This window comes from Pelophylax lessonae (assembly GCF_965119305.1).
Source record: "Pelophylax lessonae genome assembly, chromosome: 6".
Classification (NCBI taxonomy): domain Eukaryota; kingdom Metazoa; phylum Chordata; class Amphibia; order Anura; family Ranidae; genus Pelophylax; species Pelophylax lessonae.
This window is the reverse complement of record NC_138773.1, coordinates 75,795,799-75,809,503: the sequence shown is the minus strand read 5'-3', so window position 1 is coordinate 75,809,503 and position 13,705 is coordinate 75,795,799. Positions and strand designations below refer to the sequence as shown.

The window sequence follows — 13,705 nt, the reverse complement described above, 5'->3', positions numbered from 1 at the left end:
CTGTAATCATCTCACATAGCCCTAAATGTTCTGATCCTTGAGATGTACGTCTAAGAGTCTTTTGAAAGCCACCATACTTCCCGCAGAAATCACCTCTTGTGGTAGAGAATTCCACAATCTTGTAGCCCTAACAGTAAAGAACCCCCCACGTTGCCTGAGGTTAAAACGCTTCTCCTCTAATCGCATTGTATGCCCTCGAGTCCTCATGCAATCCCTTCGACTGAATAGCTGTTTTTCTGTGCCGAGATCCCCATTGAGATATTTATAAATTGCTATCATGTCCCCTCTCAGGCGTCTCTTCTCCAGGTGTCTATGCAGAGGTAGGATGCATCCTGTTTTTATACCAAGAGCAACCTTGAGCAGACCACAACTCATGGAAGTACAAATCCATGGTTAGGGCAAAGAGGTGCCAGGGACATCAGAAATGGCAGGGATCTACCCTGAAATACTTTGTAGCTCTGTACATTGGGGGAGCTGGAAGAGGCAACTGCTTGATCATCAGGCTAGGTGCTCTTTAAAGGGAGACAACAAAACAGGCCCAATTTTACATCTCTGCCATCCGTTACAGACCAGCCTAAATTGACATCCATTCCCTAGACCCTTCTGCCCTTGGCCAGGCATAGAAAGCAGGCCAAATGGATATCCAGTCAGCTTACTATATTAGGGCCACCCATGACTGTTGGGGTTTATTGGGAACAGAGATTCATAAGCATTTGCTGGTAAAAAGTCAACATAAGCAATTTTAAAGACAAGTCAACTTCGGAAGATCTCCTATTTCTTTCCTGAAATGGTACTATTTCAATGACTTTACATGAATTCACTGACTTAACATGAAATTCTAATTTGAAAGATAGAGAGAAATTTAGAAACCTGATATACTGTACATACTGGAGTTGGCCATGTTGGAAGATCTGCTCTTATACTTGTGAAGATGTCACCAAATATGCTCTTGTCTTAAAAACTGTGATCAGTACGAAGTACGAAGTATTAAGAGATTAACAGTCTTTATAGTCCACTTTAGAAATGTTCCACAACTGGCAATAGTTGCAATTGTTACAAAAAGTATGTTTCATACAAAGCAACAGATATTTTTCCTGCTCCAAAACCAATCAATGGCTCCTTTTCCATATTCCAAGAGGAGTGTAGTCCCATATATGCAGCAGGTGCATCAATTTCCTGCTCTGGTTTTGAGGGTGCCAATACTTCTTTGGTGTTGCAAGCTGCAGTGCTGACCCAACAAGGCCATGCTTATCAGGCTGAGCCTACAGAATAGCTGGGCCTACAACAGGCCTCTTTATTTGGTCCATAGTCTCTTTGCTTTTTTTTCTCTGATGATCAATAGTCTAGAGTCAACTCTCTGTGTGCATTCATTTCAATGCTAGTGTAGTTCTGTGGCGTCCTGCAGGGGTAAAGGATAAAATGGGTAATCCAGCAGTTTCATTCAGTAGCACTATAGAAACACAAGCTTGTCTTTCATTATTAGCTGTGATCTTGATCTGGCATAAAACTGCAACTATTTTCCATATATCTCGTAGGCCAGGGGTCTTCAAACTATGGCCCTCCAGTTGTTCAGAAACTATAATTCCCATCATGCCTAGTCATGTCTGTGAATGTCAGAGTTTTACAATGCCTCATGGGATGTGTAGTTTCACAACAGCTGGAGGGCCAGAGTTTGAGGATCCCTGTCATAGATCATACTGAAAGGATAAAAGACAACATAAAGTAGAAGTCAAAATCTAATAATATCTGTGGTCTCTGCTGATGCAAAGGAACTCAGGTACTGATTTTGGCAGACATGGCTACTGGTTGGCTCTTTCACACCTTCGGTTTCTCAGAATCCTTTGGTGGAGATCAGGCATCAGATGAATGTGGATTTTCCCTCTTTTTAGAAAAGAATAGATTTTCATGTATATTTATTAACATCATTATACCATAAATAACATGAATATGTCAGAACTTAGTTTGCTTTAATTTGAAACCCCATAAAAAGCTCTACACGTGTTTAATGTACTCAGAAACTCCAGTCGGGATAAAACAACAGCTTATAGTATGGCTGGGTTCACAATGATGCGAATTGGATGTGGGTCTCCCTGCATCCAATTCGCATGACAGGAGGGTGTGATCGCTCTCAATGGAGCCGATTCACACAGCTCCGGGGCGGCCGCGGTCCACACTGGAAAAGGGTCATGTGCGTCTTCTGGTCCATTTCAAGTGCGAATTCACCCAAAAATTCGGACCTTATTCGCACCTGAAACGGAGAACAGGAACGCACCGAATTCCTTGCTGGGACCCGCAGCAATAGCTAGTATGAACCCAGCCTTAGGTTTTTTTTAGATAGCAGCTACAGTCTAATAGAAAAGTCTGTGTCCTGCCAGCATGTTGCAAAGAAGGACCCTTAAGCCTAGTACACACGCAACGAATTTCCGCCGACCGGTCATCCATCTTTTGTCCAGAGTGGTGTTTTGTTGGTTGGAATGTGCTTAGACTGCACACGAATTTTCCCGCACGACAAAATTCTACTTCAGAAGTGATGTCATGTGTTGGTTTGCTTTCTTTGTGTTCTTTCCTCTCTGAGCATGCCCAGTCTTGCTCATAAGATTTTTCCCTGTCGAAATCTGTACTGACTGCACGAAAATCGGACGTGTTTTGACGGAGGACAAAAATTTTATAGCCTGCACACCAGATTTTTTTCGGCCGAAAAGTCGGAGTCGGTTGTCGGAAGCATCATACTAACATGCCGAAAATCAGCAGATCGGTCGTCGGACGAAAATTCCCGGCCGAATTTCGACTCATGTGTACGGGGCTTTACTCTCTGTGTGGAAGCAGTGGTCTCTTTGCAGAGGATCAACACGCCTAATGCAATCAGGAAAGTTAATGTGCTCTGATGGTTGGAGAGCTCTAGCTCTGACCCAGCAACATCATGGTGGAACCTCTGCAGAAAGACTACTGCTTCCACACAGAGGTCAAGGTTCTTCTATGCATCATGCTTGCAGGGGACAAGCTGAGCATTGTAAGCACCCCATAAGTATAATCATTTTTCCCAGCTGTCACTTTTGCTGCATGTAAAGATGGAGGAATATATAAATAAAGCCTGTGAAAAAAAAAAAAAAGATTTAAATAGTGAATGCTATCACAACAACCCAATACAGTTATGAGACTATAATATATTTTTCACTATAATGGTGCCTTAAATCTGCAACTCTGTCATATGTGTCAGCTCACCTCTTGCGCAGGTAAATTATAAATCCGACTGCTCCACATATTATTAGCAGCAACAGCAGCACAAGAAGACAGACCTGCCAAACCTTAAAGGATCCTGACAAAAAAAAAAAAAGAAAAACCAGGTTAAATAATTATATTTTAGTGGGTTTCACAGTTCTTGGAGACCAGCAGTTCTCAACATTCACATCCAGCACAATCAAAATGAAAGGTGGGCAGGTTTCACAATGATTTGTCTATGTCTTCAGTGCTGTGCTGAGTCATTATGCCAGCAAATACTTGCCATTACTGTTTACCCCTTTGATCTGGGCTGGATTATCCATTAAAAAAAATAAGGCCTGTGCTTAGGGCACCAAGGAAAGGGGGCACCACAGAGGTTTTCTCCTAGCTATCATGCCTTCAAAGTGGAGCTAATAATCTCCAATTAATTAAAAATTGCCAGCAGGCTCTTTATAGCAGAAGAGACGTGCAACGTCTCCTCTGCAATAAAATGAACCTACCTACCTGCTTGCAGTCTTCTTTAGAATGTACACCAAGCTGTGCATGTGCAGCTCAGTTTAAATTCTGGCACAGATCCAGCGTTTCCCGGATTACTACATTTCTGTGCATTAGCAGTAATGCTATCATCTCGCATTGGCCAATCAAGATGGCTGCAGCCTGGCATCCAGAAGAAGCCGGGGGGGGGGGGGAGCCAGTGCCAGCAAAGGTAGGGACCTTGGACTGTTGAAGAAGTGGTAAGTATGGCGGACTTTAATTCTGCTTTAAAGTAGTATTAAACCCTCAGCATTTTTTAGCCTAACTCATTCAATTTTTACTAAAGGTACATTTTTTTGTAAATTAAAATAATAAATATGGCATACTCACCTGCTCTATGCAATGGTATTACACAGAGAAGCCCCGAACCTCCTCTTCTGGGATCAGTAGAACAGTATACCTTGCACAGTGGCTAAGTGGTTGGCACTTCTGTCTACACTAGGGTCACCAGTTCAAATCCCAAACATGACACTACCTGCCTGGAGTTTTTATGTTCTCCCTGTGCCTGTGAGGGTTTCCTCTGAATACTCCGGTTTTCTCCCTTACTCCAAACACATGCTGGTAGGAAATTGGATCCTGTGTAAACTGGCCCTGGTATGTGTATGTATGAATGTGAGTTAGCGACCTTAGATTGTAAGCTCCATGAGGGCAGGGACTGATGTGAATGTACAATATACATTTAAAGCGCTGCATAAATTGATGGTGCTATACAAGTACCTAAAATAAATAAATAATACAATAAATAGATTCCAATCACAGCAGCACCTAATGTTTTAATGAAAATGCCAGGTGCAGTTTAGGAGCTGTGCAACTGGATTCCATAGATTGAGCTGCACATACTCATATACTCTTTGTCCCAATTGGATTCCACAAATTGGGCAGCACATACTCACATACTCTTTACCCCAACCAGATTTCATAGATTGGGCAGCACATACTCACATACTCTTTACCCCAACCAGATTTCATAGATTGGGCTGCACATACTCACATACTCTTTACCCCAACCAGATTCCATAGATTGGGCTGCACATACTCACATAGTCTTTACCCCATCCAGATTCCATAGATTCGGCTGCACATACTCACATACTCTTTACTGGGCTTTTTATTTTCATAGTTTGCTTTGGTAATTTTTCTCCTTCACTGAAGTGTGCTGATGAGGCTGCACTGATGGGCACTGATAGGTGGGACTGATGAGGCAGCACAGATGGGCACTGATCTGGAGGCACTGATGGGTGGCAATGATAGGCGAAACTAAAGGGCACTGATAGGCAGCACTGATAAGTGACACTGATGATGAGGCACTGATAGGCACTGATTGGCAGCACTGATGGGCACTGATTAGCAGCACTGGTCAGACTATGTTGGGACCGATGTCCCTTTAACAGAAGCCAGTTAACAGGTTTCTTCTACAGCGTGAGGGGGGGAAAAAAAGCTGATAACCAGCTTCTGTTTACTTCCGCGATCCAGCTATCACTGACTGACAGCTGATCACGTTGTAAAGGGTCGCTATCATAGGCCCTTTACCCTGATCCATGATCAGCTGAATCCAAAGGCTTGTGGGCAGGCATGGAGGCCCTCCTGGCATTCTAAGCCCGCGCTGTAGCCGTCTTTCGGCTATAGCGATGGCGGGAAGGAGTTAAAGTCCCAGTATTGTGTTTATACTTGCTGTGTCTCTCCTATTCTCCCTCCTTCCTTAAGCTAAAAGACCTGCTGGAAACTGTGGAAGTTCAAGAAAGCAGCACTGAAAGTTATAAATTGAAAGCACTGGGGTATGAATTTTAAGCAATTTTGGGTTATCTTGGGAATTTTTATTTTATCGTGCTCAGTGTTTTAGGCTAAAAATGCTGAGGGTTTAATACTACTTTAAATGCAATAACACAAATCAACCAAGCATTAATTTATCTTGTCTATCTCATGTTTAATGAGTCTTGGTCTGAACTCAGCAATGCAATTCTTGATTGTTTGCTATTGGTTACAGCTATAGCACTACAGACTTGTGCTGTTGCGGTGTAATTTGTCCCTTTCTATGTTCTACAATATCTGGTTGATCCTGCCTGTTCCTGTACCATGGTCAGTTTACGTGGCTCCATCAGCCCGCAGTCTCTCCCTCTCCCCCTCCCTCCCTGCCTGTCAGCTAAGTCTGTCTGTGAGAGTCCATCTGCTCCCTCTCCCCTCTTCTCCTGCCACTATTTCCGCTGCAATACATATCCCCATTACTTGTATCATCTCTGTTTTTTGAAGATCTAAAGCAGTGGTCTCCAAACTGTGGCCCGGGGGCCAGATGCAGCCCTTCACTTAAATTTTATGTGGCCCTTGGGACATAGTTCCTGTCACTGACACCGGGGCACTAATCCTCCCACTGACATTAATGATGGGGCACAATTTTTCCCACTGAAACCAATAATGGGTTACTATTTCTCCCCCTAATACAAAAGGTGGGGCACTATTCTTCCCACTGACATCAACGAAAGGACATTACATCTTCCTCTAATACCAAAGAGGGGACACTGTTTACTCCCACACACAACAAGACATTTTTCTGCTCCCGCTGGCCACAGACCTGCCCCCCTAAAGTTTGTAGGACAGTAAACTGGCCCTTGTATAGAAAGTTTGGAGACCCCTGATCTAAAGGCCTGTGTGTGTTTTTTAATTTTTTTTTTATTTTAATCCTAAATACCCTCTTTTTACAGCTCCGCTCTACAGTCACGTGACCTCCCTCTGCTCGCCGGCTGACATCAGAGGGGAATCTCAGCTTCCCCCGCTGCTCTACTTAGACCCAGGAAGAAGAGCCGAGCGGTGCATTGAGAAAAGGTATTTAGGATTATAATTTAAAGAAAACTGACACACAGTACTTTAGTTCTTCATAAAATAGAGAAGATACAAATAATGGGGGTATGTGACTTAACAACCTCTTTAACACTCTTTATTAAAAAGGCTGAAGGGATAAAACTGTGTGCAAAAAAAGAAAAACAGAAACATATTGGGAAGCTATAAGCCTAAATGCAGACGAGGCATGGGCTTCATCATCCATCATTTCTGTCTGAGCTATCATCTAGGTTGTATTATAAATAGTCAAGGATTGGATGTCTCTCTTTGGCTCCTTATTAAAATCATGTCAGTAGCAGAACGACAGAGGTCAAGGACTCATGCCAAGTACATGGCTATCCTCCATATAAAAGGTCAGGCTTAAAGAGGAAAATAAAAAATTAAAGAACCAGATAATATGGAATCTTCATATTCATTTACAAATACTGTTTGTTATTCTTGACTAAGCATTTGGAAGTGCAAGTCACTTTCTAACAGGTTTTCACTCTGACATCTATTTCTAGATATATAAAATGTATTTAGTGATGGGTTTATATATGCAACAGAAATCTACACAGCCTGTTTTGATTCAGTTCTATCTCATCTCCAGCTCATGTGAGCATTTATAGCCAGTAAACAGAGTTCTGTACTAAGGTTTGGATGATGTCAAAGATAGCGGGTATATTAAGGCCCGTACACACGATAAGAAAATCTGTAGGGAAAATTCGTCCGACGACCGATCTGCCGATTTTCGGATTGTTAGTATAATGCTTTCGACAGCCAACTCCGACTTTTCGGCTGACAAAATCCTGATGTGCAGGCTATATAATTTTTGTCGTCCGTAATACAATGTCCGATTTTTGTCTCATTAGTACAGATTTCGACGGAAAAAAATCTTAAGAGCAAGACTAGGCATGCTCAGAGATGAAAGAACACATACAAAGCAATCCAACACATGACATCACTTCTGAAGTAGAATTTTGTCGTACGGGAAAATTTGTATGAAAATAACCTCTTCACTTTCCACATCAGACTAGCATGCCACAAAAAACGGATCGTGTGTACGGGGCTTTAAACTGGCCATATATGTAAAAAATTCTCTTGTTCAGCCCTATATCTATGGATTCCCCCATCCATGCTCAATAGAGTGCAAGGATGGATTTTCTACTGCTGGCCATTGTATTCTGACCACTAGCACCTGCAAATGTTGGAATACTTGAACAGAGGCTGCCATGCCATCACTGTTTGGTCAGCTTTTTTCATCCAGGCTCCTTTTCTTAGTCAAAGTTTGTCAACCCAGGTAACTTTGTCAGGACCACCCGTGGCTCGAATTTCAACCAGCTACTGTGAATCGTCTGAAATTTGTGCAGTATATGGGCAGTTTTAGAAGCACAATAAATACCGTTACTATGGGGAATGGTAATGGTGGCTCAGATGCTTTTAAAACTTCTGTTTTTGTTGTTGTCTATGTCCCCTTTCTTCTTTTTCTTTTATATTAGGCAAATCTGTTCTTTGTCAATGCAAAAAAAAAAAAAACAGTTTATAATTTGGCATATGGAGGAGCAAGTGACTCAATTCCCTTTTCACTCATATGCCTGTGCTTGGTGATTGATCCAGTGCTGTCCACATAGAGAGACATATTGTCACAAAGAGACAATTATCAACCGTATGTAAGCCCTGACTAGAGAAAATCACAGATAAGACAAGCTTCTGTTGCTTGCCCAAGATGGCTGGTGAGAGAAATAGAGATGAATATGGACTGCTTGGGCAGGGGGTAGTAAATAAAAGGTGAGTATATGTTGCTGGAGGAGGATGGAGTGAAAGAGAGCTGAGTATGGGCTGCTGGATAAAAGAGAAGAATGAAGGACAGGTGAGTATGGGCTCACGGGAAATGTGGAGTAAAGGATAGAAGAGTATGGGTTGCAGGGGAAGAGAAAAGTGAAGGAGAGATTAGTATGGACTGCTGGGGAAGGATAGAGTGGAGGAGATGTGGCTATAGCCTGCTTGGGAAGGGAAGAGTGAAGGAGAGATGATTATGGGCTGGTAGGAAAGGAAAGAGTGAAAGAGACGTGAGTATGGGCTGATAAGGAAAGGTGTAGTAAAGGAGAAGTGAGTATGGGCTACTGGGGAAGAATGGAGTGAAGGGGAGGTGATTTTCGGCTGGTAGGGAAAGGTGGAGCGAAGGAGAGATGACTATGGGATGCTTGGGAAGGGAAGAGTAAAGGAGAGGTGAGCATGGGCTGGTAGGGAAGAGAGAAGTGAAGGAGAAGTGAATATGGGATGCTGGGGAAGGGTGGAGTGAAGGATAAGTGAGTATGGGCTGCTGGGGAAGGGAGGAGTGAAGGATAGGTGACTATGGGCTGCTGGGGAAGGGTGGAGTGAAACAGAGGTGAGTATGTACTGATAGGGAAGGGTGGAGTGAAGGATAGGTGAGTATGGGCTGCTGGGGAAGGGTGGAGTGAAGGAGAGGTGAGCATGGGCTGGTAGGGAAGAGAGAAGTGAAGGAGAAGTGAATATGGGATGCTGGGGAAGGGTGGAGTGAAGGAGAGGTGAGTATGGGCTGATAGGGAAGGGTGGAGTGAAGGATAAGTGAGTATGGGCTGCTGGGGAAGGGGCGAGTGAAGGAGATGTGAGTATGGGCTGATAGGGAAGGGTGGAGTGAAGGATAAGTGAGTATGGACTGCTGGGAAAGGGTGGAGTGAAGGAGATGTGAGTATGAGCTGCTGGGGAAGGGTGGAGTGAAGGAGAGTTGAGTATGGGCTGATAGGGAAGGGTGGAGTGAAGGAGAGTTGAGTATGGGCTGATAGGGAAGGGTGGAGTGAAGGACAGGTGAGTATGGGCTGCTGGGGAAGGGGGGAGTGAAGGATAGGTGAGTATGGGCTGCTGGGGAAGGGGGGAGTGAAGGAGAGGTGAGTATGATCTGATAGGGAAGGGTGGAGTGAAAGAGAGTTGAGTATGGGCTAATGGGGAAGGGGGTGGTATAAGAAAAGGTGAGTATATGCAACTTGGGAAGGAAGGGGGAGTGACCGAGAGTTGATTATGGACTGCTGAGTAGGAGAACATTTAAAGAGTAACTCCACTTTTGTTGAGAAAAAACGATTCCCTTCTGGGTGAACTATGTACATTGCAAGGATCTTAAAGCGGAGTTGCACCCGTTTTTGTGTTTATTAAAAGTCAGCAGCTACAAAAAGTGTAGCTGCTGACTTTTAATAAACACACTCATCTATCCCACGCTCCAGCGATGTGGCCGACGGGAGCCTCAGTTCTCTCCTTCTTCTGCCCGTGGCGCTGGCATCACTAGTGTGGGCACTCAGCTGTGACAGCTTGTGGCTTCACAGCCGGGCGCGCACTGCGCATGTGCGAGTCGCGCTGCGCGTGCTGAGTGGACGGGCAATCTCCTAGGACCTGTGATGTGCCTCAAAAGATTGCAGGGAGGGAGGGGGAGAGGAGAACTTCCGCTCGAGCCTCCTATACAGCCCTAGCGAAAGTGGGAGCGTGTACCTGTCAAATCTTGGTACCCACCCCCCCCCCCCAAAAAAAAAATGACATGCCAAATGTGGCATGTCAGGGGGTCAGGAGGCCTTAAAGCGGAAGTTCAACTTTTGGGTGGAACTCCGCTTTAACAAACTTTGTTGCAGATTCCTGCGTGTTTGTCTGTGGCCATGTGAGAAAGTGAATATAATGGGAGTAATTTCATAATTATAAATCAGCTGAAGTACCTGCAAGGCACTAATGAGGAAATTTGCAGGGTCTGCATCCCTTTAGACGTGATTTCCTAATTGGAGTGCCATTTTTGTTGCAGGGAATGCCTAAAACCTGACTTGTATCTTAGTGCAGACTTATGGGAAAATTGGTGATCAAAGAAGCTTAAATGATGTTGCTGGGAGGCGGTCTGTACACATTCTGTGTACAAAACACCTTGAGGTAGCCATAATGTATTGCATCTTACAGAAAATTACAGCGGCTGCAGATTGAAAAGGAAAGGCAATTTTTAATAACATTCAATTACAATAGGACTTGTGCCGCAATTGTATATGCTATATTATTTTTCCTTTATTTGCTATTTTTTGTTACCCTTTAAGCTAACGTGTTGCTTTGACCTGCAAGGATAAAGAACAGGTCCACTTTAATTTATATTATGTATGTGTACACTTTTCTGCTCCCCTTCCCTATCACCTAATATGCAGGGCTGTCTAAAACCTACCAGAAGCACCACACATCCTTCAGTTGTCAGTGTCAGGACATGTGGTCGCTGTTAAAGGGCAGGGGCTCTTTTCACTCACTGGCTCTATGCACTGATTGAATATCTCACTGTGAAAACTCCCAGTGCTATGACTGTGCCAAGGTGAAGTGGGGAAGGAGATATCTTTGGTTTGGTTCTTAACGGTAAAAATGTAAAGATACTGTAAGGCTGGTCATACATGTTCAGTTTTCTTGCAAAATTTTCTTTTAGATTTACCTTAATCTATGTAGTGCAAGGGCCTGCCTAATTGGATACACTTAAAAGTTATTTTGTCTTTACCTCGTATTATATGGTTTTTGGTAAATCTACAGGAAAATTGTACAAGGGGATTGAACATGTATGGCCAGCCTAAGTTCAGTACTAACAACCTCAAAAACTACTTCTGGACAGCTCTGTACATTTGTTACCTTGTCTCTTTTCCACCATTAGGCATCCTGTAAAAGACCCAAGGGATTTGTCCTGGAAGGTAAAGACCTGGGATTGATTGACGAGGTCATTGTTCCATCTATGTATAAGGAGTTGGTCACTGTGAGCACTCAAGATGTCAGCGGAGAGAGACAGCTTGTCCTGCATACACATGACATTCAGCTCTAAGGGAAGAAAATAAAAAATTGAGTTAAAAAACAAATATTCAAACAACAGTTGCTGTTTTCTAAAATATGGAGAATGTTGTGTTAATTGCAGTAGCCAATCAGACAAAAGCTGTATTTTTTAGTAATCAGTCATATTATTTTTTGTAATTCTGGATAGAGTGGCGAAGGGTTAGAACCCCAGTCCTGTTTTTTTATTTCTGTCTGTGTCCCTGTCAGGGAAATATACACTCTCATCAGGACTTCATTTTAGGGATAATCCCAAATTTTGAGTTGTCACCAGAATGGTAATAAAGGTTAGGTCTTTAAGTGTGGATCCATGTTCTAATGATAACTGTCTTAGGGCTCTTTCACACGGTCCGCCTCCGTAGGCGGATCTGTGCTGCTCAGCAGGGGATTATAAACACAGATCCCCGCTGAGCAGGCAGGTGACAGCTCCCTCTCCGCTCTGTGTGCGGAGAGGTAGGTTTCAGAGCCCCATGCATCTCTATGGGGGAATCGGATGAGAGCGGACCGCCTGTCCGCTCTCATCCGGTCCCATTTGATTCGATCCCCTGGACGGATGGAAAATAGGGTTTCCATTCGTCAGGATTTCACGGACAGGATCGGATGCGGGTGGCAAGGGAGATGTCACCGCTGACATCCGCTGCCCCATAGGGATACATGGGGGATCCGATCAGATCCGCCTAAAAAACTGACAGGCGAATCTGATCGGATCGCTCGTGTGAAAAGGGCCTTCGAGGTCATTTTCAGCATTTTGGAGAGACTTCATCTCTCTCTTTTTTTTTAACAATTAACATTTTTATTAATAATTTTAGAAAAGATACATATTTACAATCCAAGTTAATCTCTCGTTTTATTGTGCATATAGTATAAATACAGATGCCTTATCATGAATACTTAGATGCAGGTGGCCATCATCCCAAAAATTGTAGCATGCAGAATTCCCCTAAGGATGTGGGATTATGTGGGCGACCTGAACATCTAAATGAATGTACAAATTTAAATAAAAAGTATAATTTTATTGTACAAACATGTTAAAATAGCATAAAGACATATACATACAATAGATATGCCATGGTTAAAAGGAACAACAGAAACCACGGCTAGCAAACGTTGGTCATGTATAAAGTGACTACACGAGCATGTGCATATAGGACAGAAAGTGAAGGGGACACGGAACGCAGAAAAACGTATAGAGGTTTTATCCATTTCTTACTCAAAAAAAGGATTTAGATATATGTTAAGCCCAGGAAAATACTGTAACTAAAAAGTTCCCTTTTTTGCATCCTAATTATAGAGGCATGCCCCAGATCCCCCCATGTTGGGTAGAGAGGTGTGCCATGATAGGAGTGGTAATGCAGAGAGGTCCTAAACAACAAGGAATTACTATTTCAAGGTTGCCTCCTATTAAGCCTCTAGCTGCCACGAAAGGTCAACAAAGTTTGAATGCCTACATCTAATTAGGTCACAGGTCTTTTACTGGTAGTAGAAGCCCATGAGTAAGCATTGTGGATTGCATCAATGCCTCTTTGCAACCATGGATCTAGGGTGCACAGATAGTGACACGACTATTTGCATGAGCTTCTGACATCTGCAAAACCACAACCATTGACATATAAATGCTAATCCTGTTTTTTTTGGGGCCCCTAGACAAGGTCTTTGATAATAGTACCTGTGAGATGACCTTGAATATAAGACATCTGATTTCTGTAAGCCAGGATTAGGAGGGTACTAACCTTGTATATATGAAGGAGGTACAGTACACGAACAGTGATTTTCAATAGAATGGCTTAGCAGGATTTTAATTCTGTCCAGTGTAGAAGGCTCCATTGTCATCCATTCAGAGCAATCTAGTATATATATAACATATGTTTTAATTCTGACACATATCTACTCTACAGCAACTTTTAAAAACCAATTGCAGATTCCAATGTAAGAAAACAAAGTGGCTGCCAAATTACCTAGGTTGGAGTCCTTCATACACAGGTCAAGCTTTATCGAGGTGACTGTGGAGGGACATATGTTTTCTGAGCCAGGGCTAGGTTGTTGGACAGGCAGTAGTGCAGTAGAGGATCCGTCAGAGAGACTGCAACGGCTTAGAGACACTAACCTAAAATAACACAAGAGAGGCCTTGTAGCAATGACACAACAGATATGAAAAGGGACAATCATTGTAGGCACATAAAAACCATTAAAGCTGAAGTTTAGCTGAAATTTTTATATAGTTACATTGGTCCAGCTTGGACCAATGTAAGTATGTACTATATGTGCTATATACACTACATTACCAAAAGTTTAGGGATGC

The 13,705-nt window shown here is 43.1% G+C and overlaps 1 protein-coding gene across 1 annotated transcript in view; it reads right to left on the bottom strand.

The window, feature by feature from the left end:
* Positions 1-885: 885 nt before the first annotated feature.
* Positions 886-13,705, bottom strand: part of LOC309557518 (uncharacterized protein) — a 57,047-nt gene continuing 44,227 nt past the window's right edge. The window contains exons 11-15 of the mRNA XM_082260264.1: positions 13,362-13,510; positions 13,137-13,250; positions 11,215-11,397; positions 3,223-3,316; positions 886-1,399 (exon numbers count right to left, since the gene is read on the bottom strand). Of these exons, the coding sequence (XP_082116390.1) occupies positions 1,336-1,399; positions 3,223-3,316; positions 11,215-11,397; positions 13,137-13,250; positions 13,362-13,510 (604 nt within the window). The 3' untranslated portion in view covers positions 886-1,335. The remainder of the gene's footprint in view (positions 1,400-3,222; positions 3,317-11,214; positions 11,398-13,136; positions 13,251-13,361; positions 13,511-13,705) is intronic.